The sequence below is a fragment of the Vitis riparia genome, chromosome 1 (assembly GCF_004353265.1).
Source record: "Vitis riparia cultivar Riparia Gloire de Montpellier isolate 1030 chromosome 1, EGFV_Vit.rip_1.0, whole genome shotgun sequence".
Lineage (NCBI taxonomy): Eukaryota > Viridiplantae > Streptophyta > Magnoliopsida > Vitales > Vitaceae > Vitis > Vitis riparia.
This window is the reverse complement of record NC_048431.1, coordinates 3,235,982-3,263,048: the sequence shown is the minus strand read 5'-3', so window position 1 is coordinate 3,263,048 and position 27,067 is coordinate 3,235,982. Positions and strand designations below refer to the sequence as shown.

The 27,067-nt window shown below is 34.3% G+C and overlaps 4 protein-coding genes across 6 annotated transcripts; 3 read left to right on the top strand and 1 right to left on the bottom strand.

The window, feature by feature from the left end:
• Positions 1 to 1,423: 1,423 nt before the first annotated feature.
• On the bottom strand, positions 1,424 to 4,520 carry LOC117912017 (zinc finger protein JAGGED-like). 2 transcript variants are annotated; one of them, XM_034826435.1, is made up of 5 exons: positions 4,178 to 4,520; positions 3,955 to 4,046; positions 3,406 to 3,540; positions 3,052 to 3,133; positions 1,424 to 2,568 (listed from the first exon to the last, which is right to left on the bottom strand). In XM_034826435.1, coding segments are annotated over exons 1-5 (825 nt in total). In that variant the 5' UTR covers positions 4,180 to 4,520; the 3' UTR covers positions 1,424 to 2,054. The 2 variants fall into 2 exon arrangements, with proteins under 2 accessions (XP_034682326.1, XP_034682333.1); XM_034826442.1 differs by having other exon boundaries at positions 3,406 to 3,537.
• A 2,877-nt stretch (positions 4,521 to 7,397) lies between these two features.
• LOC117916110 (50S ribosomal protein L15, chloroplastic) lies at positions 7,398 to 10,313 on the top strand. The gene is made up of 4 exons (XM_034831998.1): positions 7,398 to 7,528; positions 7,614 to 7,956; positions 8,782 to 8,933; positions 9,819 to 10,313. The coding sequence occupies exons 1-4, from the start codon at positions 7,448 to 7,450 to the stop codon at positions 10,029 to 10,031; spliced, it is 789 nt and encodes a 262-aa protein (XP_034687889.1). The 5' UTR covers positions 7,398 to 7,447; the 3' UTR covers positions 10,032 to 10,313.
• Positions 10,314 to 19,205: 8,892 nt separating this feature from the next.
• On the top strand, positions 19,206 to 21,631 carry LOC117922718. 2 transcript variants are annotated; one of them, XM_034840929.1, is made up of 4 exons: positions 19,206 to 19,438; positions 20,153 to 20,357; positions 20,461 to 20,524; positions 20,845 to 21,631. In XM_034840929.1, the coding sequence occupies exons 2-4, from the start codon at positions 20,200 to 20,202 to the stop codon at positions 21,145 to 21,147; spliced, it is 525 nt and encodes a 174-aa protein (XP_034696820.1). In that variant the 5' UTR covers positions 19,206 to 19,438; positions 20,153 to 20,199; the 3' UTR covers positions 21,148 to 21,631. The 2 variants fall into 2 exon arrangements, with proteins under 2 accessions (XP_034696820.1, XP_034696811.1); XM_034840920.1 differs by having other exon boundaries at positions 19,207 to 19,438; positions 20,171 to 20,357.
• Positions 21,632 to 24,082: 2,451 nt separating this feature from the next.
• LOC117925000 lies at positions 24,083 to 24,687 on the top strand. The gene has a single exon (XM_034843780.1). The coding sequence runs from the start codon at positions 24,203 to 24,205 to the stop codon at positions 24,566 to 24,568; it is 366 nt and encodes a 121-aa protein (XP_034699671.1). The 5' UTR covers positions 24,083 to 24,202; the 3' UTR covers positions 24,569 to 24,687.
• Positions 24,688 to 27,067: the final 2,380 nt, after the last annotated feature.

Below are 27,067 nucleotides of genomic sequence, written 5' to 3'. Positions count from 1 at the left end.
CATTAACTTCTCATAATTAAACAGTATTGTCTCTTGTGCGGCCGTCGCTGTATATTTGTCATTGAGCCAGTTGGAGTGCAGTTACTGGTAACCCTACTCCGGATCCGCATGTATTTTAATTAGCTCTTCACTCTTAAGTACCCAAATGTTTGATCTTCTTGGGTCAAGTAGTTTGAACGCACCAGACAGAAAATGAGTGCCTAAAGAGGGCTTTAAATATTCCTTAGGGTTTGATGAACTGGGCTTGGAGTCTGAATTATTATTTTGAAAGGAAATTTTTTCTGTTAGGCTAGAAGCTTTGATGTCGAAGTTGCTCGATGGCCAAGATGAATGGCTTTTACTTTCTTTTTATTTATTTATTTTGCTTTTTTCCTTTCCATTTCTTGTTTCTAATGTGTTGGAAGGTACAAGGTAGATTGAAATTTAAATCTCCAGCAGTCACTCTTACCACTGGGCAGGCCAAGATTTTGGTTTTCAACATAAACATCTTATGAGGACTGCTAGCCAGAAGTTAAACATCAGAAGCAATATCAAGTGTATTAACACAATGTTGAATTTCATTAGGGGACAAGGGTTCGTAAGGTAATGAAAGTGAGATATACTGAATCATGATAGTATGTCTATCTAATTAATTAGTGTAAATCATCAAAAATCTTTCAGGCTAGGAAACGTGATGAACTACATGATTGTCTTAAATTTGCTTATGGTTCCATTACAAATCTCAGTTAAGAACTAAATGGAACAATTTAGTTGTTTTTGCTAGTAATAAAAAGATTCTATCATTTTCAACCATCAGATTTCTCAGTTTCATTGAAAACGAATGGAAAAACCAATATCGCTCTTAATTCAAAATAAGAAAGTGAAAAAAAAAATTAGGGTTAAGTTACAAACTCATGCACATCAATTCCATTTTTTTCCCTATCAAATACTATCCTAAAATTTAAACTTGTTTAAGGTACCAACCACATGTTACACATCATCCTACTTTACCATAACCTGTGCAGTATAATGAGGGAGATGCCTATCATGCATTCATGCATTAACCTTATATAAGATTTGGTTGGATCAGGGAAGAATGCTGATTAGCAATGGGTGACAGAAATTAGGTTGGAAAAATGAAATCAATTATTGGCAATCTACCTGGTTAAACTCTTTGGGAATTGATTCAGGAACATTACAGAAAGCCAAAATATAAAATAGGGAACTAAAAATTGAGGTATCCCTTTTGGCCATATGATTAATTCCTTAAAAAGGCTTCAAAAGAAGAAAGGGAGCAGAAGAAAAATGAGCTGTTGCATGATTATTCTTTTCTTGTGGATACAGTTCCATGATTATTCTACCAGCACTTCATTTAATGCTACATGTGATTAACTAACATGATCTGAAAAAGAAAGAAAAGAAAAGCTTCAAGAAAGAGGTCTTATACAGGCATTGCTTGACAGAATTGATTAGCTCTGATCAGGAAACTTTCAGCAAAAACGAGTTCAACAGAATCCCAGAACACTGTCTAGTTCATTGCCCGTATTGTGTAAGCATGGTGAGGCCATTAGAGTATCAAGAGACTTAAATGCCTATTATGTAGAGAGAGAGGGAAGGAGAGAGGGAGAGAGAGAGAGAGAGCGAACAGCAGCTTCCTCCTCTCATCTCTGGTCAAAGATGGAGGTAGAGAAGGCACAAAAACACAAAAAGAAAATAAAAAAATTCATTGCCATGCAAAACGAACTCCAAATGCAAAAAAGGGTTGGAAACTTTCAGTTCATATCTAACTCCTTGTCCCACCTGCACAAGTCCCTCTTCTTACCATCTCTGGTTTCCTTTTCAATGTTGGTACAACACACCAATACAAGCCCTCCAATCCCAAGCTCCAAGCCAAACTAGCTGAGACTCTGTATGAGCTCAAAAGCTGTCCCATACCTGTAGAAAAACCAAAACTTCCTTCTCTTTCTTGCATGACCACATTTGTCAGTTTATTGCTTCTCTCTCCCTCTCCCTCTCTTTCTCTCTAAGTGGCGTGTCACAGCAGATTAAAACTTCCACTCGCACTCAAAAAATCTTTAGAACCCATCTTGAAACCGATTGATCAAAGAAGGGTCCATACGTTGCTGTGACCCTGCATAGCTCCTTCCCCAATTCAACCCTTCCTCCTGATTCTGCAGTGACCCGTCCCTACCACCACCACCACCACCTCCTCCTCCTCCTCCTGATCCACCCAATTCGGACCCCCGTCCCCCTCCATTGCTGGGTGGGAACCCATGTCCCACTGGAGCTCCAATGCAGGTGTAATTTGAATCTGAAGCACCTCCGTAATTTAGACCCGGATGACTGTACTGTGAGCCGCTGCTGAGGACGTGACCTACATAGTAATCATTCATTGAGGGTGGAGGATACTGTGATGGATAAGAGACTAAGCGCGATGGCGAAGCGTATAGATATGGTTGTGGTGGTGGTGTTAAGAGTGTTGATGAAGAACCCGAAAACATTCTTGTTGGGTAGACTGATCTGAAGGGTAGTGTTGGATCTCCCATGTTGCCTGTTTGATGAAAGCTCCCTGGTGCGATAGGTTGGCCGCTGCAGCCAAGAAAAACAGGAAGAAGACCATCCTTATATTAATGAAAACCATTGATGAGATCACCACAAGTCATCTTCTAGCTTTAGCTTCAAACAGGTTAAGGGTCGTGTCGGTTTCTATATTTTTGTTCTAAAACGATCAACTAAAAAGGTTATATAAATGAAGAAGACGGATCTTTATATTGTTGAACATTGCCAAAATCAGGTGTGCACATATATATTCTTGGGTTGTAGAAGATGTCCAAGTCATTTGATTTCTCTATATTCTGTGTTAAAAGGATGAACTCAAACAGAGAAAAAGCTTTAACAGTTGATGAGATCAAGTGGGTGTTTTTTCAGCTTAAAAGTGTTTGGGCCATTTTGATTTCTTCCTACTTTAATGCTGAAAAGAAGTCAAAAACGAAAGAAAAGGAGAAGGTGAAGAAGAGGGAGAGGAAGAAGAAGAATCAAAGGGACAGTAGTCCATGGACGAGGCATACATACCCTAGATGAGGGCCTTGGGCGGCTAGGTTTTCGTTACTGAAGACAATCTGACGAGCCCGGTTCAGTGTTTCTGTCTCTCTCTCTGACCGCCAACACAGCAACACAATTCAAATCAAATCAAATCAAAAACTCAAGAAAACCCCACCAAGAATTTCCGCGAGCACCAACTTTGTTTTTCCCTTGGGAAAAACAAGATTGACATGACTACGCTTCATGGCAAATCATTAACAACTACTTTACATTCTCTCCATATAAAAATAGTGCACATGTTCCGGCTTCTTTGAGGAGAAGGTAGCTATTAGACTTCTTTCTAATAAATATTTGTTAATATTTAATAGATATTTGAAGACTTACCTTGGCGGTGGCGGTTCATGTGTCCTCCTAGAGCTTGAGATTTACAGAACTTGAGGGAACAAAACCTACACTCATAGACCTTCCCACACTCATCTTTTCCATCCTTTCCGCCGCTTTTCTTTTTCCTACAGCCTGCTACAAAACCAATTAAAGCAACTTCGATGAGACAATTCTTATACCGAAAGCCTAACCCTAATTCTCCACATCATCCATATATATTTATTAAGAAAATAAACTAGACTCCACAGTCTCCTTTTTCTGCTTCACCTCTTCCTCTCTTTAGGTTTCTTCCTTTGAAGCTTCAAAAATGTAATTTTTTTTGTGAAATGCCAAAATCAGGAAGAGAAACTGTACTGCATAAACAACCCACCATTTGAAGTTCCAGGACTTTTTTTTTTTTTTTCTTCAGAAATTGGAAAAAGAATGTGGATTTGTTTCCTTTTTAATTTTTTGTTTTTTTTCTTCTAAATTTAAAATAAATAAATAAATAAATCGTAAGATGGTATCGTTTTCCAAGGTGATTAGAAGTAGTGAGAAAATCGTACGCACCGGAGGAGGAGCTATCCTCAAAGACCTGTTTTCCGTCTCTAGTGAAATCTTCGGGCAAGTTGTTGAGGTCTAGGGGGTTCCTCTCCGGTCTCCTGCAAAACAAAGAAGAAGAGACAGAGAGATAAAGGAAGAGTGTTAAAAGGGGGGTTGGGGGTGAAAAAGTAGAAGAGAAAAAGAGGAGAGGATTGGAAGAAGCAGGTGTGGAGGTTGTGGGGAGGCCTACATGGTACCGACAGAGAAAGACAGAAAATATGAGGCGAACACTTCAGATGGAAGATAACTAAAGCTTGGAAAATTATAAGACTTCAGTTTGAGACTGCAATATAGAGGCTAGTTGAGTGAAGGTGGAGAAAGGAGCTTGAAAGTTCTCTTTCAGTTTCTCTGCCAGGCCGTCTGGAGACATCTCTCTCACTCTCTCAAACACACAAATTGAAAGAACAAAGGGGACAGTCGGTCTCGTGACTTTAAAAAGGGAGGAGGTGGGGCGAGAGGCTTAGACAGGTGCTACTGTGATTTGGTTGGGTCGAGAGAGAAGGGGAGATAATGAGAGGGACGTGGCCTTAGTTTTTTTTTTCCTTGCTCAAGGGTCTAGGTCTATTTCCGTATCAACTGCTAGTATCATATTGGAATATCAAATGAAGTGCCTAAATTAATGTCATCGTAGATTAAATCTTTTACCACAACACATAACAAAATCAAGCACCCCCACCCCTCCATCACCCCTATGCTTTAAATTTGGGCGGGATCTGCCTAACCTCTGCCCAATCTGTACTCACATTGACATGGATAAGGCTTCCAACTCAAAAATATTAAGGTTGACTGATTAAAAATACAGAAAACCCACCCAAATCCAAACCCCACAGTATTAATCATTTATTTATTTTAAATTATACCATATATTATTTTATTTAAATATAAAATACAAAAATATAAGAAAAAACTCTGTATTATTTTAATTATATTAGATATTTAACTTTTAATCTCTTATTTTGTAATATGATTTATATTTTATAAACTCTAAATTTTATTTTTTTATTATTCAATAACTTCTTGTTGACAACCTCTAGAAATCCATGAAAGCCTGGAACCCGAGTTGCCCATGGCTTATAGCTTTGCGTGGATTGGGGATTTCCAACTAAACCTCAAGTTGAGTTGTCACTAGTTAAACATCTTGATAGACGGGTTTACCATAGTAGCTTTTTTAACTTTCTAACTCACCCAATTCACAACCGGTCCACCCCCATGTCCTTTGAGGCATCTTGCATTAAAGCAAGCCCCAGTATCCCAACATGACATTTATAACTTGAGAGCAATCAAGACAAGCAAAGCCTTGCAGACATGGCGCTGATCTGGTCACTATGTTGAATGAGAAGGGCATGGTAGGGATGTTGGTCCACATGTAGCTTAAGGTCCCTTTGTATCGTAGTACCCTGGGCTTTGCTATGCCTCTTGGAAGTCATGTTACCATCACTATCTAATACTTTATCAGGGGTTTTAATGATCCAACTCGGATTGCATCAACCACACTCAACTTTTGTTTTATCCGTTGGAACTAGTATGTTGATTGATTGTAGTCGTTTTCAATCAATGTCAAAAATTAAAACCCCGGCTGGTTTTCTTTTAATTGTCTAGAATTAGTGGAGTTTATCATGTAGATTCTACACCCCTAAACTTCTTAACCACCACAAGATTCATGGATGAAGAATCGTGGATGAGCTTGGGCAGACAGTGAGTTCTGTCAAGGCCTGCGCTTCATATATTTGCATCTGCTAACATTTGGTTAAGCCTATATAACGTGTGTGAAGGTAACTAAAATGACTAATGGTACAATAATCTCCAATTAGATAGAAGAAGAACAGGCCTTTCTTGGCAAAATAAGGTAATAGCCATATATTTATGGGCACCTCCCTGAAGGCAAGAAAATGCAGTCTCTTTAATGCTTTAGTAGATATGTTAAATAACCAGAGAACCAGTGTAACAGATTCGTATTGTAAGGAGTTCAGAGAATGTGGATTTTTTTTCCTCTCTCTCTCTCTTGTGATTGTAGGTTTAGTGGGATGAAAGTTCAGAATTTATTAAAAAGGCAAATAACTTCATCTTCCTCCTCTCAAACATCTTACCTGCATATGAGTTATGATCACAAGTCAATAAATCTTGAGCTCCACAGAAGAAGCTAGCTAATCCAAAATTTTACTTAAACCCTACTGACCAATGTCCCAACACCAACAAAGACATAGACGTCAGGAGTTATGTGTGAATCAGGACATGACATTGCATCACAAAAGAGGAAAAGATGTGCAATCACCAATTGAGAAACCCAAGTCATTCTCTAGCTCTTATTGGGCAAAAAGTTACGAATTTTTTTTGCATTTTTTTTCCCTTAAGAATCAGAATGAAGGGTCACAAGATATTAGGAATCTAGTGAACAGGTCTAATGATATCATCATTGTTTTAGTCTTGAGCAGTACTCTAAGGTTATGTTTGGTTCCCGGAAAATACTAAGGAAAGAAAAAAAATGCAAAGAAAAATGATTTTTTCATGTTTGGTTGTCGTATGAAAAATATCAAAGAAAATCAAATATAATTAAAACTAATTAAAAGCTTATATATTTTTAAATTATTTAATTTTTATATTAATAAGTTAAAATAAATAAAATGAGTTTGAAGTAACAAAAAAAATAATTTATCAACTTTTAATCTATTTTTTATTTTCCTTCACTCTTTCTTTCCTTTGTATTTTCTTTCCTTTACATTTTTCTTTAAATTTTCTGGGAACCAAACATAGCCTAAAAGAGATGACTCAAAAGAATAAAGAAAAGGAAGAAAAGGGGAACAAAAAAAAAGAATGCCAAAGGACTCTTCTTCACCCCCAAAGAGTTATTAAAACTATATTACCAGGGCAATATGAGATCATTAAGATCCAAGCAAGGTTGGATGTTCTCAAAACGGAGTCTGCTTTTATGCAATCATGTTCTAATCCATGAGTACATTACAGTAAAGTTTGATACCTTTATCCTTGTAATTAAAGAACTGTTTTCTTTTCCATTTTGTTTTTTAGGACAATAGAGAACTGAATTAATGATAAATAAATATTGGAAAATACTTCTCTCATGGTTTGAATAAAAACGGTGCGTATGAAATTATATACGCATGGTTGTGTATGGGGACTGCGGACACTTAATGAAGGTCTGCCTGGTAATCTTTCTGTTCCAAACTGCGCTTGAGGCTTTCTTGCGTTTGAAATTTGAACCCAAGTCCAGGCCCAACTATATGGGCCTAGACATTAATTTAGAGGAAGAATGGGTGGAGGAGTCCAGGCTCAAACTGGCGGCCCATATTTGCTTCGAGTTCATCTCCATGGGGTATGGTGACGTGTCAAAGCCTAATTGCGAAGACTGCAGTGAAATGAATCGTAGGGGATTGGATCCGCTAACTCCCCTATCCAGGTGTTGGTGCGAGTGAAGACAGCCTCACATCACTTCAACTCCTCACCCATGGCAGCTCTACTCTCCGTCTCCTCAGCTCCTTCGTCCAGAACACCTCTCTTTCTGCATCACCCTTCTTCTCCATTCAAGGTTCTCATGTTCTCATGTTCTCTATCACTTTCGCAATATAATCGTCAGCATCATGTTCTTCTGACTTGTTTATTCCTATGTGCAGGGAAATGTGAGAAATCTCAAGGCAAACCCATGTCAATTTCTGACTATCAAGCTCGAGGTAAAGGGAAAAGTGAGAAAATCTGGAGTGGTTGTTGCGAGCCAAGGTTCTCCGTCTTCGGTTGTTGATAATGTTCGGTTTCGGCTGGACAATCTGGGGCCACAACCAGGGTCGAGGAAGAAAGCCAAGAGAAAGGGAAGGGGTATATCAGCGGGACAAGGGAACAGTTGTGGGTTTGGGATGAGGGGTCAGAAATCGAGGTCTGGTCCTGGGGTAATGAAGGGCTTCGAGGGCGGGCAGATGCCCCTTTACCGGCGAATCCCCAAATTGCGAGGAATTGCGGGAGGTAATGAATGGCTGCAGTGGTTCCATGATTGCTTCTTTTTGTGTTGTGTTGTGTGTTGGGTTCTTTTCATACATTCTAACTTCAATGAGGAGAGCACAGTCCTGTCCTTTGAAATTTTTAACTCATTGCTTTGTCTAAGACAATTGGGCACTCGTTTGAGTAGAATTACATGCGGAGCATGTGTTTGAGAAAATGCTTCACTTGGTGCAGCCCTAAATGTTAGCACTTGGGGCAGTTTAATACAGCATTGACGCCTCTTTCATACTCTGTCATTGACCAAAAACCAAAATTTTCCAAAATTCAATTGTTTATTACTATACATTTTGACTGTCATAGCTGATCATTCACATTCTGTCAATCTTTGATTCTAGGGCACCAAACCGGTGTGTGGAAATTAGAATGCTTTCCATTTCCCCTAGATCTTTAGGATTGTGTAGAAACATTAGAACCAAAAAATATGATTATTGGAATGAGAAATCAGTCAACTTTTGTAACCAAAGTTGTGAGAAGCATGAGTTTTTACGTCCCAATTGCCGGCCAAATAGCTTAGCTGGTTGAATTTTATGGGTACTTGTTTTCTTCTTGAGCTTGAATGCTTTCAAATCGTGGCCTATCAAGATTACATATATTTTAAAACAATACAACCAAAAAAAAAGTGGAGTGACAAATTGTACAAATGTTTGCTCAGGTCAATTTTACTCACGATGTATTTCGGAGCACATTTATTTTAAATTTGGATTGACTCATTTCAGCTCAAGTTCAGAGCAAGCATAACTTGTTATAAATTCAGATTACTTATCCATACTTGTTTTTTCATTTTACAAGGTATGCATGCGGGTTTACCTAAATATGTCCCTGTGAACTTAAAAGACATAGAAGCAGCTGGATTTCAAGAAGGTGAAGAGGTATCACTGGATTCTTTGAAGAAGAAGGGTTTGATCAACCCATCAGGAAGAGAAAGGAGACTCCCTTTGAAGGTACATATTGAGCTAAACATTTTACAACAGATCTTGGCGGTTGAGATCAATGGAATTTTTTAAAATTTGAAACCTAGTAACCTACCAATTGAATTATTTTTCCTGGTCTTTTTCATGTGGTAACAAACTTGATTCAATACTAAACACACACACACACACACAGAAAAATTCTCAGGTATCATGATCCCTACAAAACTTGATGTGACAACATTTCCTAATACGGTTTGCAGATCATTGCAATAAAATTTGTAAAAATGGGTATCAATATTAATCAAATAGGACATGAAAAGGATGACCAAAACTTATACTTGAAATTGAAGCTCATTCTTTACATCGTAAATGAAATCGACCTGAATTTAAACACTGCAATTGAAACCAACTCAGGAAAAAGAGAAGAAAGATGGAATATTATATACTTCCTATACTGCATGAGTGCATGTTGTGTACAAATGCACCTTCAAATTTTTTAGCCCTCATGTCTACAGGATATAAAAGAATAATACACCAATCCCCAGTCTTTAGGTTTTTCTGCAAAGTGCATCCTCATGATTTTATCCAATGCCCATGCAAGGCCTGATTTTGACACATTTTATCTTTTTACATAAAATTGCCCATGCTCTTTGAGCATCTGATAATAAAATTATCTAACTCCAAATTGAACACATTAGAAACATGGTTTCCACCAGAGAGACCCACAAACTTAGTTCATCTATCCATATCCTATCTGCGACAGCTGAAACATGATTGAAATCATAATTAATAAGATGTACCTTACAAGATGGAAGTGAGTAGAAAGCATTGTAAATTCCAGAAAGTAGAACAAACATCAGACGAATATTTTCATGTTTGCTTGGGGAAAGATGTTAATTTCTTTCTTGATTTCAGATTCTAGGTGATGGGGAACTAAGTGTGAAGCTAAATATAAAGGCCCGTGCCTTCTCATCGTCAGCAAAGGAGAAGCTCGAGGCTGCTGGTTGTTCTATCACAGTACTACCAGGCCGGAAGAAGTGGCTAAAGCCATCAGTTATTAAGAATCTTGCACGTGCTGAAGAATATTTTGCCAAGAAAAGAGCTGCAGCAGAACAAGCTTCTTCTTGAGCAACCCCTGTCAGCCACACTGCTCTGTCCCTTTTTCCCCCCGCTTTTTCTTCTTAATATCTGAGATATGTAAAGTGCCATACAAGACATTCGAGGGTTTTAACCCTTCTATTCTTTTTCCCTTTTCTCACTGTTTTTGGATTCAAATTTGAGTTGGCGTCTTCCGTTTGGCCTAGAGTGTTGCCGTTACCCTCCTAAAAGTTACTTGAAACTAACTCATGTTGGTTCTTTTCTTGCCCCAAGGTTACATTAAGCTAAAGTTACAATGTCCTTTTGTGATGATATTTAAACGCACAGGGAGGGGGTTGTTGAAAGTTATGATCTACATGGTCGTTATTTAATTTGAAACCACAAATCTCACATAAGAATCAAGCTATGCCTAAAAATAGTCAATTCAAATCATATCACATCAGACTTGCTCGCCCTACTCTAGTGTTTGTATCCGTCCTTTTCCGTTACATTGCACGTGCAGTTTTTACTAGTATTTTAATAAAATTGGTACGTAATGGGGCAAGCAAGATTTTCTTCAATTAAATCTCCGGATTTGAATCTGTTCTTCTTTTGACAAAGGATGAATTGATACGCGTGTATATCACGCGCTTTGGGAAAAAGATGCCAAGTGTGTGGCTGTAGATATGTGTTTGGTTTAAGAGAAAATACGTGGGAACATGGTTGGTCGTGCCTACCAAGATATTAGCCTCAGCTAACTTGTTGGGTGTGACAATAAACCTAAGAGGGGAAAACGTTAAAGACGATGCAGCCTTCTCTCTCTCTTTCAATAACTACAATTATTCAAGGTGAGGAGGTGATTGTGGAAGACACGGTCGGTACTCTGCTTCTGGGTTAGGTCGATTATTAAATAGAATGGCCAAGGCCGGAGCCAACCTCAACCATTTGATACATTGGACTTTTCTCCGTGTCATTTCTCATGCTTTCCGCCAATCATATCGATAAAGCTGGACTTTTATTTGCAAATCTAATGCCATCAGCCTTGTATAAGACTGGAGAAAAGCCAAGTTTTGAGAGCGACAGAGCTACGGAAGTTGACTCCTCCAAGGGAAGAGGATTCTAGGAAAATGACTGCCTTTTATTTCCAGTTTTATGTTACTAAGCTAAGCTTTTACTGCGCCATTTCAATTTATTTCTTAGGCTAACATTTGGCCAACAAATTCCGGCATATTTGGTGGTCTTTCTGTTGGGTTTGGTTTTGGATGACGGTCCGAAATGGAATCCAAAGCAATATATTTCTGAAGCTAATGCCAACCTAAACGAACCTAATCTGGCCGTGATGAATGGGTTGATCTCTTGGTAATAAAAATGAAAATGGTTTCTTTGCAAATATTTTTATATTAATTATAAAATAATCAATATATTGCTTTTTTTATAAAAAAAAATTGTTAAGGTTATTTTTTAAGATAGAAAAAATGTTTCAATATTTTAAAATTCAAAAATATTGCTTTTGAGAGTATCATAGGGCCAAAATCCAATGCTTCAATCTTTCTTTACTCCTTGTTCATATATTCATGGGATTAACATTTAATAAATTGGAGGTTAAACTTAGGTAAGGATGTTTGGTAAATCATAATATGACTTAATAAATTAATTTAAATTATTGAGTAGATTAAGCATATTTGATAAAATAACTTAATATTACAATTTAAAGTTATTTTTAACTTTAAGTACTAAATCAAATTAGTTAACTTATTATTTATTTTCACTCTTTTTTGCTTCATGCCCACATTAATAAAAGTATATTTTAGAATTATAATTCAACATTCATCACTCATTTTTTGTAATAAATATTTTATTATTTTCTTATACATCTATCATACATCAAATATAAATGTTTTATAAATAAATTTATAGTTTAAAATTAATGAAAATAAATAAGTTAAAATCCATGAAAATAAATATTTATTAAAATTAATAAAAGTAAATATGTCAATTTAATAATTTAGAATAAAATTTAAATTAATTTAATTAAATAAATTTAATAATTAAAGTAAAAAATAAGTAATAAGTTTTAAATTAATAACTTAACTTAAATTATTTCGTAATTAGTATTAAATTTTATCCAACACTCAATCTCTCAAAACTTTAAAAAGGAATTATCAAAGTGAAGATTTGTCAGCTAACACATTTAATTTAGTTCATAAATGTCTTCCCCTAATGGAATGCTTCAATGGTAATGAATCTTATAGGTATGGTTAATTATTTATAAATAATGAGTTTAAAATTTAAGATTTATATCAAACCCAAACCACAAATTTTTCTCAAGCATATTCACAAGTTCCCATGATCGAAATAATAAAAAATATACTTATTAATTTTAATATATGAAAGAACATTCTACATTTTACATCCTCGGTGTTAGCACCCAATCCCTTGGAAAGTATGAAATGGATATACATGACAACACCTTGCGCACACACGACTCAATACATCTTAGTGATGACATGTTTAAACTCAAGCAAGGTGTTGTAACTTGGAAAACTTATCATGTCTTCCAAGAACGCACATAGATGGAAAATTGACTAAGGTGACCTTAAGAGATTAGAGCAAACTAAGTAGCACAAGTGCAACGAAGCTTTGCACAATGGACAATGGACAGTGGACAGTTTTGCAAGCACACATAATGTTAGTAACACATGTTATATGACTCGGGGGCATGTTGTGTGAGAATGGCAAGGTGTGGTGACACACTCACATATACTTGAAATAACAAGTGTTGGACGTTAGTACTTTTATGGATTCTTTGCATTGCCATAATACTAAGAAGAATTTCCAAACACTAAAGTATTTTTCCAAATTTTCTATAATTAGAGAAAATTCAATATAAATATATGTTCACGACAAATATCTTAAAGTTTATTATTATTATAATAATAATAATAATAATAATTAATTCTAATTATTTTACATTAAGTTACGTAAAGTTTGATTGTAAATGTAAATAACCACGAAGCAACCAACTTTGAATCACATTGACTAATTATGAAAAGAAAGTACATAGTTTTATGTTATTCGAACTCAACTATTTTAGGTCTTATATTAATTAAAGTATATGTTCTTCTTTCATGTCCATTGCAGAACACCTCACCTCTATGTTGAAGCCAATAAATCGGTGTTCCACCTAACCTTTTAACCAAGAGGATTTTCAAAGGTCTTGAGAGCTTGACAATCATATAAAATATTTATTATCTTTGCCATGTATCCTCTTATTCTAAGCCTTAAATCTAAGTTTTTATAGTGCATCATAGTAAATCTAATTGAAGCTACTTTGGAAAGGAAGGTTTCATTGAAAAGAAAATTTTCAAATATTTTTTAAAAAAACAGTATCAATTTTTCTAATTTAAATGCTTGCAAGGGATGTTTGACTTATGGTAAGAGATTCAAACCATACCTTCAAAAGAATTCAAGCGCTAGGACGATATTTGAACATTTCATAGAAAATATTTAAATATTGTGTAAGTCATGTTATTGCTTTTCCTATCACATTTCCAAATTTTAGGTTTTTCTTTGTTTTTTATTTTAAATTATTCTTACTCTGTCTTACATCTCCAAGAACATATTCAATGTTTGATGCTTGACTAACATGAATTAGATAATAGTCATTACAACTTAAGAAAGCAAGTTGTATTGGTTGAAATAAAGTTATCAACTTAATGAAAAACATCGACAATGTTCTATTATTAGTTTAATTAACTAGCTTTAAAGAATCATAACATCCGTCACTCAAGTTATTTTTTCGAACCTATATAAATAGGGTCTCAAGGTAATAAATCAATTTTTGTTATGAAAGTCATGCTTTTAATCATTGTCACCCTAGGTACAATTCTACTTATGTTAATACTAATACATGGAAATGGTATTAAAAATGATGATGTTATCGTATTTCTCTTGATTGCTTTGAATTTAAGCTTTATTTCAATGAGACCAAAATGGGGTTCGGAACATTTTATTTATTTATTTATTTTTTTTCAAACTAGATTATTAGAAAGGATAATGGTTGTATTTTTATTTTATTTTTTTTCACTAAGACTAAGCTTATAAGCCAATATGAAAACTCGAGGAAATGATTTATTCAAACATAGGGTTCATATATATGTATATAAAAAGAGAAACACAAAAGAGGCATTATCTATCCCTTTATATACAAGCAAACAGCACTGACAACAAAATAATAGCATGGGCATGGCCATTGACAAACTCAATCGCTCACAATTCTCAGCTCCTTTGAAAGGCTGTGTGGAATCTTTGAAAATCCATAAGATGAATTCAAACCCCTCTAAAATCTGACCATATGACACACCAAAATATCAAAACCATTCCCATTCTATGCCCAAAATATCCATGAACTCTTGATGTATATATATATTTTTTTTCTATTTTAAGACACTTGGTACAAGGGAAAATCACAAGCAGTCAGATTGAGATCATAGTCCAGATTCTCCAGACCCCACAGGATAATTTTATTTTCTCTTTAAATTTGAACAACCAAAGTTCACTGTAAATATGCAGAGTCAAATTTTGATAGCTGGGCACCGGCCTTGTGATATATCGACCGTCTAAAAAGTTAAAACCTAACACCAGAAAGGCAAAAATCGAAAGGGACAAGTCAGCAATTAGACGATGAGATCCGCTCCGACTTTTCCAGAACGTTACACTCCCATGCATTAATGGATGCCACATGGCTAAAATACGTCATCTTATTCTCAGTATAAAACGGCAACGGCCGCTAACATGTGGTTTTCTGTTTCCTTGAAAGCTCCTCCTCCGTCATTAAAGAAAAGAAGAATACAAAATTTGAAAAACAATAAACACTGCGGATAAAATTGAAATCAACGAAGGGTTGAAAATATCCCACAACGGAACAGAAGGTCCGCACCGCCTTCATTTCCATTTTTCTAACAGAAATAGATATTACTTTGAAACACGTAGCGTGTAATAATCCTTTCAAAAGGCAAATATTTGAGATTCTGATTTTGACTACCCTGTATGTCTCATTAGGAAAGTGTTTCCGGTTGATAAGTCAAATATATTTGTGGCTGAAAAAGGGAGAATATTTTAATGATGTATTAGTTTTCGAATTGATTTTGAATTTAAACTTTTTAGAGAATGTTATAAAGTTTAACTTTATTTAAAAAATTAAAAAATAAATTATGGTTTAAAATTCAATATTATGTGAGGATTTGACGGTTCACGATTGGCCTCCATACTGCCACGGTACCTTTGCTTGGTTGGGTATGGTAGGTCCGTATGGCTTGCAGGTAAGGGTCTTTTTTGTACCTGAAAATTGAAAGAGAGATTTTCTTTGGGCATTGATAGTTGCCTTTATTCTATTGGACGTTGTTAGGTTTGAAGTTGGAGGTTGGAAATATTTGATGAATAAAGTAAGAAAAAAAATTGTTGACAAAAAAAAAGCTTTTCCATAGTATTAAATATATATTTTTAATCACGCAAAGATATTTTATAAAATACTGAATTATATATGGAAAGTGCAGATTTTTTTTCTCTCGAAACTACCTATTATAATCCAAAAATTCAAATTTTTAACTTTTTTTTAAGGTTCTTTTCTTTTTTTAATTAATATTTGAATTTACTTAATAAAACAAAGAATAATTCTACTATGGACAATTACATGTGATACATGTATATAGTTCAAATGTTATCTCATAGGTTATCTTAATTGAGTTTTAATGATTATAAAATAAAATTATAGTTATTAGTGGTTCAAATCGAGTTAAGCATTTCAGGTTTACTAGGAAAGATTCAATGAAAACTCAAATAACCATAAAAGAATATCAATATTTTGAAGATTTGAGATGCTTGCAGACTTAAAGTGACCTAAAACCATGTGTAAGATGTTATTTGTTAGTATACTTGAGTCTAAGTTATTTTTATGACTTAAATTTTAAATTCATTATTTCTTGAATTTAAAAAGATTATTATTATCAAATAATTGGATGGTTTTTTTACTTCAAATTAAAACCCCGGTCTAGTTTATTTCTAAGCTTTTCAAAAAGGTTAACACAAGTTGTCTGAAGTTTCAAACCTTAAACCAAACTAGTTAACTACTTTATAATGCAATCGGTTGAAATAAGGAATTGCACAAAAAATAGCACAAACACTTAAGCGCATTCAAACGTACCTTGTAAGCATACTCAAAAGCTCGTCCTTCATTTTCATTTTTCTAATTTTATTTCAAACATATTATAAATCTTAACCCACAATATACCTTTAAGTAGTAACCCAACTATATTTACCTTATCAACTCTAATAATGAACTCATTAATGTGATTTCAAAGTCTATTAAAACCCCGAAAATATATAAAGTCAAATTTAAGAATATTTAAATTAAATTATCAATCCAAATAACTAGTTTAGATCACCAATGCACGTTAAAGCACTTTAAAGTACAAAACAAGGAGTTAAGAAGTTTTTAGTAAAAATGCAATGGGAGGAAGAAAATATTTTGGAAGGAAGTGTTTATTGATTGAGTTTGTTTAACACATGAAAAATATATCTCCTTAAAGTTATATAATTATATTTCAGTTAATTAGTTTAAATCATATTTCAATAGTAAATAAATAAGCATTTATGTTTAATATATATTTTAAAATATAAAAATAATGGATTTAATAGGTGTTTAGTAAATCAACTTAATAACCTGAAAATTTTAAGTTATTAAATAAATTATGTTTGATAAAATAAAATATTATGACTTAAAATTAAAAACAATTTTAAGTAATAAATAAAAAATTATTCTTAAATTCATATTTTCATATTATCCCTTTAACTTCATTTATCTTAATTACCTCTACAATTTCTTTTTACTATTTTACGACCTCCATTGTTATTTGATCTTTTTTACCATAATTATAATTTATTAAAATAAATATCAATTCAATAATTTTAAATTAAATTTATCAAATCAGCTTAATACTTAAAGTAAAAATTGAATAATAATTTTAAATTAATAATTTAAATATAATTTAATTTAAAATCATTAAATAATAAGTATTATGTTTTATCAAACACCCCTTAAATCTTATATGTACTTGAAAAGATAAATTATACATCTATTTTTATTTTTTTTTATTTTACACAAACTATACTTACAAGTTAAAACTACGGGGATGCCATTTAAATTCACTTATTTTCTCTCCTTTTATGTTTTGTTCCTCGTCATTCCCAAATTTGAATTTTGTTTCAAAAGAAAAATGTCCCAATTGAAATTGATTTCTTTTATGGTGTGAAAAAATTTTTAAAAAAAGTTTTCAGTGATAGTTGTTTGACTAAATGACCAATAGATGTAACGTCACTAATAGTACCTAGCTTTAAAAATATACATGGTGGTTTCTTGCAAAGGGAATATGAAAATGTTGTACCCATTATTATGCATACCAAAGAAGCTAGATTTCAAATTTGGATCAATACAACAATAGCAAAAATTTTAAAAAGCACCTTTCGACATGCCAAATTAGAACAAGAGGAATAAGAAAATTTAAGTTTTTGGAATTGGCGGCTAGGGCTTTCCACACTAGCCTCATTCACGAGCATATCTTGTTCCCAATCTTTTTTTTTAGTATCAATGTTTAATTAACTCACTAAAAAGTTACTAATCTCATGATAAAACATGATTAATGTTAAATCTATCTTGTTAAACTACATTGCTTAAAGGGTGTTGAATGTTGTGGTCAAATGTGTGGTTAAAGGAAGAATGTTCATGAAATTGCATCTAAAATCACATGTGGGATGAGGAGAGGTTTATAATAAATGATTCATTTAATTTTATAAGTACAAATGCTATAAAAATATCAATAAAGTCATTAACTTAAATAACCGAATCATCTTAAATAAAGGAAAAGACAAAAGAAAATATAGAATAAGAAATTATTTTGAAACCTAAAAACAAAATGCTTAAAATTATAAATTTATTTGATTTGAGAATATATATTGTATTTTATTTTTCCTTATATTAGAATTGAGTTAATTTAACATAGTTATCTTATCTTATTATAAAATATGAGAATCCTATGCATATCTTAATAAGTATCATTTTTTGTGTTAATCAATATCAAATTAACTACGAATCATTAGATTTTGTCTTTATAATCATTTTTAACTCAAAATAGTTTATTAAAATTAACCTTTATTATAATCAACATATTAACCTTATGAATATTACCCCTTTGACCCATTTAAAATATTTTTATGAATAGTATGGATCTCTACATTCGTCTAGATATAAGTCTTTATCCTGTCTAAGTATTAAATAGATAAAAAATTATTTGGGTAACGATTATATTTATTACGCATGTAATAAATGTATTGAATCATTACATTAGGGATAATCATGAATAAAAAAAGTTTGACTTAAAGCCTAAAAATCATTATTATAAAATCAATTATAGACATTTAAAATATTAAAAAATATGTAAAACAATATAATTCTATCATAATAAAAGATCACTCGATATCAAATTTCAAGTATAAAAAAATAAACTCTTTTAAAAAACTATTGTCGGTCTCTTTCAAAAATAGACTTAAACTTTAAAAAGACTTGCAGTTGGTTTGAAATAGGCTTATCAAAAAAGATATTATTGATTGTGTATTGACAATACGATTAAAATAAATAATTTTACCTCTCAATTCCTATATTAATTTTTTTTTTTTCTAATAAGGAGGCAATTTTCATTTCCCATACTAAAAATTTGACAGAAAAGTAGCACCTTGATTTTTATTTTATACTAATCCGTTTACTTTTGAAGTTTTTTCTAATTAATGTTCATCGATTCACCGACCTTACTTCGCCTTTAGCACTTTCCTATCCCCATAAAATAAAATAAAATAAAACAAGGAATAAATTTAAATTCGAATTTTATAATAAGGACACATAAAGAGAGTGGGAGGCAGGCAGCGATTGACGGGGGTGTTACGTGTGATGCGATATTTATCAGATTTTTATTTATTTTATTTTATTAATACTTTGTTAAGGAGTTGGTGCCAAAACCGATGAGACTTCTCGCGGGACGCACCGCCTGTGTGAGGGAGTCAAAAAAATAATTAAAAATAAATAAAGAAAAGAAATAAAAAAGGAGGAGGTTGGTTAAATAAATGGTAAGGTTGTTTTGCAGCTTTGCAGGTTTTGCCTCACCCTTCCTTCCGTCCTCTGCTTTTTCTTCTCCCTCTGTTGCCCAATTCCCTCTATTTCTCTCTCTATTTTTTTTTATCTTTCTTTTTTCCTTTTGTTGATTCTCTTTGCTTCTTCCATCTATAAATCTCTCCCAACCCCTCCTTTGTTATCCTTCTTTCCTCCGCTCCCAACTCTCCATTTTCCCCCCTTTGTTCTCATTTGTTTTTTGGTTGGAGTCCCTCCTCAGGAAGAGAGCTGTACAGCTGAGGTAAAGCTACCCATCTCTCCTTTTATTGTCTTTTGAATTTTGCATCTTGTTAGTCTACACCTGGGGATGTATATATATTTTTTGGGTCTTTCATGGTTTGTGGATTTGAGATCAAGACCCTCTGTAATTTTGTTTCCCTTTCATGGATCTTGCGCAGAGCTTCTCAAAATTCGTGGTAATGGATGGATTTAATAAAAGCTTCATTTGTGTTGATTTTTCCTTTTTGAGCTTATTTTTCGTACGGAAGTGTTTTTTTTTTTTTTCCTTTTTCCCCTCTGATCTGGAGAAATCTCAAATCATTTCAAGTTTTTCTTAACAAATAAAACAATTATCGTTAGCAATAAAATCCCTTTCCCTTTTTTTGCATACTTGTTTTGGCAGATCTTACCTGATCTGCTCATTTCAGACATATATGGGTGCTCTATCCTTCATCTCAATATAAAAAATTCAACTTTGTTCAAAAAATCTTCGTTCGCGAGGTTTTGAATTTCGTATACATACAAAAAGTTTTGGTTGATTTCAATGTTTCAAGGAAACAGATAATTTTGCTTTTTTTTTTTTTTTAATGTTTATTTTTTGTTTATTTATTGTTAGTATTATTTTGGGATTTTGGGTTGACTGGATCTTGAGCTTCATTTGGTTTCGGATCTGTTCTAGAAAAAATAAAAAAATAAAATATATTAACGGATCTTTAATTGTGTCTTAAATGAGAAGGTGTTGGTTTCTGAACAGGCGTTATTAGTAAGAGAAGATATCCAAAAATGAATCAATACTGCGCATTGGCAGCTTGTGAAGAAATGAGGTGCTCTGTGCCTGCATCAGAGAGGAGAGCTCCGGTGGTTTGCCCCAAGCCTCGCCGTCTCGGTCTCTTGAATGCCACCATTGTCGACCCCCTCAGGCCCATTCGATGGCATCTCTCGTAATTTTCTTTTTCTTTTTTCTTTTTTTTAAAAAAAATCTTTCTCTTTGTTATTTAATTGGGAAGAACCCATTTTTAACTGGTTTTTGTTTTTGACTTACAGGAATCAAACGGAGCTTTCCGATTCAAAATCAGGGACTGATCTTCTGGACATCATCCTAGCAAAGGTGCAATCTTTTTCCTTCATATGTTTGTTTTTTGTACAAGCTTTTTATTTCTTTCTTGTTAAATAGGCTCGTGATTCTGCACATGAATCGCCTGAAAAAATAATTTAAATGGGGAAAAATCTCTAAGTAAAGTCCCATTATCACTTCCCGTATTTCTAGCAAAATCGAAGCACTTTTCTTGCCATTGTGTGGACAAAAATAAAAGGAAAAAGAAAATCCTTGTTGGTATGATATTTTGATAATTTGTGGATTGTGTCATCTCATAGTCGAGTGGTGGATATGAAATTGAGGAGTGATCATTTTTTTATTCTCTTTTACAGGGTGGTTATGGTGCAGAATCTTGCACACAAGTAGCCTCGTCGCCCCCATTTTTCAGCGGGTCACCGCCGAGCAGAGTTGCTAACCCATTAATTCAAGACGCTCGATTCGGGGATGAGAAACTCAACCCCATCTCGCCGCCTTTGGTGTCGGTCCCCTCTGGCCTGTCATCCTCTCCATCTTCGTCTGCAAGGAAAGGAGGATGCATTAGGGCGAATTTTGGGAACAACCCGGCAGTGAGAATCGAGGGGTTCGATTGCCTGGACAGGGATAGGCGAAACTGCAGCATCCCTGCTCTTGCTTAGAACCCATTTCAACCACCAACAAAGTACATAGAACAAACACGCCAAAAACAACTACAACAGACAAACACAAACGTTGATAGCAGCAGAGGAATTTTGAGATTCTCCGGAGTGTGAGAGCTGAGATCCTTTTACTAGTAGTGGTAGTGTATATAAAGTTTAGCGGTGTCTTTGTATGTAATCATGTGTCTGTAAGTAAATGGAGATGTTGACCAAATAATGGAGCCAGTCGCTTAGGTTGTTTGGGAGGTTTGGTTTGGCCTGATAATGTGTCGTTGTCATGTCCTCCTTGTATTGTAAGTAACAGTCTGTGAGGAGGGGAAATTTTCATTTAATTTATCTTTTGGGTCTCTTTTTTCCTAAGTTAATGGGCGGCTTATGAAGATAATCTGTAAAAATGAAGTTGGTATGGAATCGTCTAAGCGGGCCATTTACACTGTAAATATAACTGTTCCCCTTTGGATTCCATTGGGCATTCTCTCTTTTATGATGCGTGTTGATGTTGCTTATGAATCACGCGAGTATGGCCTCTCTGGGTCTGAAAGGGTGAAGGCCGAAGGGTAATTTTTGGGTGACATCTCAACCTGCCAACAGATACCCAAATCTGTTTGGCCTTTTCTTCTATTTTTATTTGTTTCTGGGTTGGCGCAAGGCTCAGTAACGTCAGCATCACACCTCGGCATGTATGAAAAATCTCGAGGAGGTCCACATTCATCCTCCCTTTGGGTGGATCCAGCTCACCAAAATTCTTCTTTACTTCGATTCCAGCAGTCATTTTCACTGCCCCCTCATTTGATATCCCCACGTACCAAAGCTTAAATTGAAAAACAATGTGGGGGAGCCAAAATTTTGTTCAACTCTGTTAGAAAATGAAAATCAAAAGAAAGGCTGATGCCTTCCTACTTCAGGGTATTATACAACAAGGATTATTATGCACAAAACTTCGTCATAAATTACCTATGGGTTTAATCACTGCCAATGTTATGATAACCCTCTGGCAGAACATAAAGGAGGTTTTTGCTTCTATAAAATAATATAGAAAATTTCTAGAATGCAACCCAGTTCTTGCTCTTTCCAAATAGCATTTTTGTTTTCATATTTATGTCTCAAAGGGATTCGCCCACATGAGGCACCAATTGCTCCCTATTATTAGTTCCACCAACAGGAGGGTCAAGGGTACCGACATGAATCCCTATGGTCCAGTGATATATTATGGAATCGGGGAAGGGGAATGACAATGATCAGCTCAAACTCTGAATCCAGACCGCTTCTGCAACGTCCATAGTCCTACCAAGCCAATCACGCATACATGTTTAGAAAAGCCTAATGTATGGGCTAGCCTCCAAGTCCCCACATGACACTCTCCCACGAGCCAACGCGAGGTGGTCTGATTATAGCCTATCGACTTTCAAGGTTGGTGGGGGGTGGGTGGTGCATGAACTTTTGAGATATAGACAACAATTAAGGTATCCATGTTCCAGGGATCTACGGTCTACTCCCTGTTATGTTCGTCCTAGAATAAGAATTGGATCATCAGATAAATGTGGAAATTTATGTTTTTCAATGGCTTAATTACTATATTTCGATGTTCATATGATTTTAGCTAAGAAATTTCTTGGAATCACAGCTTTTCCGGGATTTGTAAACTATTTATGCCTTCTCATCCAAATCCAAATGAAATTTCACACCTATCCACATTCCGGACCCCAGTGTGATAGGAAATTATGCTAGAATTGAATCATTCCCTTCAACTTTTTTTGTGGAATACTATTCATTGCGGTGCGCGATACTGGTGTGGTAGTAGACAAAGTTGCTAGCTTTTTTTCATCCCATGCCTTTTCCTTTATTCAAAACGCCATCGTATTATCATAATTACATAAAGGGATTACGGCAACGGCTTCTGTCAAATCATGATTCCTACTATTGACTATGCTTACCCCCACCCATGTTAAACTTGAAGGAAAAACATAAATTATTAAAAAGAAATGAAAATATTAATTAAATAATCTTCACATCCACTGCATATTTGAATTAGTTAATTTCATGACCTAATAATTAGGAAAGGTTAAAAAGGTCTGTATTGGTCACCATGAGTTTGATTGATGCACTGATGCCTTTTACTCAAGCTCCAATTAAAAAAAGAAGTGTACTTAATAATATTTTAATTTTATCATGGTTATCAAAAGTTTTTGTGCAAAGATATTTTATCATTAATTTTCGAGTCTCAAGTATGTTATTTGAAGGTCTTGTCCTTTTTTTTTTTTTTTTTTTTTAACAAGAGTCGAAAGAAGGCTTTTAGGGATATTTGATTCTTAAAAAAAAATAAAAAATTCTTAACTAAGGAAAAAAAAGAAGGAAATAATGGAAAAAAGAATATTAAAAAGGGAAAAACAAATGAAGAGCTGCTGCTTTCTTGCTGACGTGGAGTCATTTTAACCAAATATTCCTTTAAGTTTGAGCTGTTGGCCCAACTATCTAGGCTCAAGCCCATTGGCCCACCAGCCTGGGCGAAGCCCGTGAAAGGTCGCAGCGTCAGTGCACCTCACACAGAGCCAGTCCCATGGTCCCCACCTTTTCAATGATCAATGGGGCCAAAGTTTGGCCAAATGGTGACACTAGGGTCAACCGGAGGAAATTGTAGAAATACATATGTTCTTAACTTTGAGTAACAGTCTGAGCAATCAAAGCCCATCTTTGTTTCCACCCTGGAAGTTCCTATTGGATATGGGTAATCATTCCGTAACAGGGCTGTCCCTTGATCCCCAAACATTCATTGTATGGGGTCGCAGGTAGAACAGTGGTCCAAATGACAAATATACCTTGGTGTCAACAGCTTAGCGTGGGAGGGTGCAGTGGGCTGGCTGCTGATATGTAGACGAGGACAAAGCAAGTTGCATGTGAAATGGCGATCATGGAAACTTGTAAACCATGTACTGCACCACTCCAATTTCCAAAACACCCCTCCTCTTCACCCTTCCCCTTCCCCTCTTTATAAATATATATCACTTCCTTTCTCATTTTTCACTCTCCTTAGTGTTTCAATCACGACTCCACAGTGATGAAGAGACAACGAAATATGGTGAAAGTTCCCAAGTCGAGAGATGGAGAGAATCACGTTAAAGTGCTCAAGTATGGGGTGGGGAAGACGAAGAAGAGAGTGAAGGAGGAGGTGGGGAAGGTGGAAGACGAGAAGAGGGATGACAGAGAATCCATTGCGGTGGCGCTGGAGAGTGTGGTGGCATGGGAGGAGGAGCCATGGCTGTCGAGTGGGGTGGTGGATGAGCAGATGTCATGGGGGTTGTTGTGGTTCCCTTGCTGGGACATGGAGTTCATGGGTGATGCTTATAATCAACTTTATAGTGATGTTGTTTGGGAAGACGATGTTTGGAACTTGAAGAGCATAACAGAAATCCCAAATCCATGAGAGAGGGGTAGAGACTTTGTTTTGGTGTTTTCTTACTGTACCAGTAGCAGTAGCACCCTAGTTTCCTTCTCCTGATTTTTCCAAAATTTCTAATAAAGCAAGTACCAATTTAACACCAAGTTTTGTGATTTTAGTTCACTCCTATTTTCAGAACATCTCAAGTGGAATCAAATATCAATAGGATTAGGATCTATTTTGCATTGGGCTCAACTCCACAGCTGCGCCTGAATTTCTGCTGTCAACCCTGTAAAAACCGACAAAAGTTTTCGTATGGGTTTTTGGGCCCACGTTAGTCAGGCTGCGTGCGATTTGCCGACCGACGTTGAACAACCCGCTTTTAGGCTTGACCATTACATCTTTCCCCTTATTCTCGCTGCCCTACGGCGTGAAAATAGATATTAATTGATTTGAAGGGAGGATTATAAAAAAATCCAAACGAAAGTAACAATCCTCGATTTGAAATGATATCAAAAGATTCGACTTTTCAAAGAATTCTGTTTGTTTTGGATGATCAACGGTGTCTTTCATTATTATTGGAAATTGATGGGTAAAATGTTATTTTAATATTTTCACTGTACTAATCTTTATATATATATTTATGATGATTAGCATTGTATTTACAAGCAATAATAGAAAAAGAAATGAAATCCAACCAATTTTTTTTTTCATTTCATTAATTAAATTATTTTTGCTTGAAATTTGTGGTTCTTAGGCATGCCTTTTAGTATTTTTTTTCTTATATTTTTTCTATACTCTTTCGATTAAAGTTCTAGTATACCACTTCAAAACTCATTTCGATAATTAAAACAAGTTATCTCACCTACATAAGAGATAGTAGGTCACAACATTATGAACTACCTCGATTAATGAATTATTGTGAATAATAGTATTAGTTTATAAGGAACTCATAGTCATATCCTGTATGTATTCATTTACATTTAAATTATATACTCAGTGAACTAATGGACTAAATGTCCATCAAAATAATAAAGAAAAAAAAATATCAATGCACATTACGAAGATGTAGGAGAATTTCCTGCATACTTTCTAATAATAGTGAGGGATAAAAGAAATAGTGGGCCCAGGATGAAAAAGCCATGTAGTGTTGTTGGGTACTAGAAGCTGGGTAATCCCGTCAATTGGTCCAAGCTGAGATGGGCCAAATGTAACCCAGATCAGGCTAAAACACCCAGCGGCTTTAACTCTTAAATTTTAATGAGGTTCTCCCAAGCCCAGGCCTTGGCTTCGAGCAAATGAGTTTGGGCTGCCCCAATTAGACGTTCAAGAGATTTGTGAACAGGAGGCCCAACTTAGATGTCCACCAGTTATTTGAATCCCGACCGGTCGCGTAAAAATTTGTAGCTAAAGATGCTATTTTCGAGCTACGTTAAATAATTATAATAACTAATTGCAGATTTTTTTGTACTGAAACCAGTTTTGAAAACCGGGAAAGACAAGATATTTCTTAACGTTTGAAGTGTGATACTAAATTGTGGTAAGCACTTCACTTATGAGGCAATGTAAATAATTCGGTCGGAGAAGAAAAATAAAGTTTTTGTTCAAACACAAAATCGCTTCTGGAAAAAAATTATCGGCTTAAAATTCTAAAAAATTAATCCTTATATTCAATATTCATGTATTATTGGTCCGTGTCCAAGCACCTTCAACGTGGCTTAAATAAAATTTTCTCTCCCCCTCTGTGGCTCATATTTAATATCGGGACAATTATGTTTAGATCCAGTTGAGTTCAAAAATTAAGTTTTGGTCTATGTAAGTTCATCATTTAAGTCAAAAACCTAAAAAAAATGTAAAAATTAAAAGAAAATATATGAATTTTTTATCTTTTCAAAAATGACCCTTGCTTACTATGAAAAAAAAAAAGAAAAATATTAATTTAAATTTTATTCATTTTGTAAACCTCAATAAAATTTAATATATTTTAGTGATTTGGAAAAAAATACACAAATTTCCAAAAAAATAAAAATAAATTATTATTACTATTATTTAAAAATCAAATATCTTGAAAAATATATATTTTTTAAATTGTGTATATAAAAAATAACTAAAAATATGTCAATTTTTTTTTAAATAATACATTTTTTGAATATATTTTTTAAAAAATATTTTCTAAAAATAATAAATTTTTAGAATAATTATTAAAGAAAAGTTTAAGATAAAAAAATTTATCAAACATTATAATAGAAAATAGTTTTGAATGGTATATTGGTCTTTTCATATTTTATATCATTCCTATCAATTATACAACTCATATGGATCAAAACTTAATTTTTGGGTTTAACCGAGTCCAAAACACAATTGTCCTTTTAATATTTTACTTGACTTGTATCCAAATCAATAATTTCCATTTATTAAATTTTAAAAATCCCACTTCTTCAATTGCATTTCAAGTTAGGCATCAATTTTAATATCATATATTTCTATATATATACATAGTGGTGGAGCTAGGGACTTGCACCGTCTTGGAGAGAGATTCAATGA

What these genes read in the sequence shown, in the direction of transcription:
- LOC117912017 (XM_034826435.1), bottom strand. An exon ending in TGAGGATAGCTCCTCCTCCG is followed by an intron (nt 3,541 to 3,954) that starts GTGCGTACGATT and finishes TTGGTTTTGTAG; the next exon opens with CAGGCTGTAGGAAAAAGAAA. An exon ending in CATGAACCGCCACCGCCAAG is followed by an intron (nt 3,134 to 3,405) that starts GTAAGTCTTCAA and finishes GTTGGCGGTCAG; the next exon opens with AGAGAGAGACAGAAACACTG.
- LOC117916110 (XM_034831998.1), top strand. Translation starts at nt 7,448, where the DNA reads ATGGCAGCTCTACTCTCCGTCTCCTCAGCTCCTTCGTCCAGAACACCT. An exon ending in ACCCTTCTTCTCCATTCAAG is followed by an intron (nt 7,529 to 7,613) that starts GTTCTCATGTTC and finishes TCCTATGTGCAG; the next exon opens with GGAAATGTGAGAAATCTCAA. An exon ending in AAAGGAGACTCCCTTTGAAG is followed by an intron (nt 8,934 to 9,818) that starts GTACATATTGAG and finishes TCTTGATTTCAG; the next exon opens with ATTCTAGGTGATGGGGAACT.
- LOC117922718 (XM_034840929.1), top strand. Translation starts at nt 20,200, where the DNA reads ATGAATCAATACTGCGCATTGGCAGCTTGTGAAGAAATGAGGTGCTCT. An exon ending in CCCATTCGATGGCATCTCTC is followed by an intron (nt 20,358 to 20,460) that starts GTAATTTTCTTT and finishes TTTGACTTACAG; the next exon opens with GAATCAAACGGAGCTTTCCG. An exon ending in TGGACATCATCCTAGCAAAG is followed by an intron (nt 20,525 to 20,844) that starts GTGCAATCTTTT and finishes TCTCTTTTACAG; the next exon opens with GGTGGTTATGGTGCAGAATC.
- LOC117925000 (XM_034843780.1), top strand. Translation starts at nt 24,203, where the DNA reads ATGAAGAGACAACGAAATATGGTGAAAGTTCCCAAGTCGAGAGATGGA.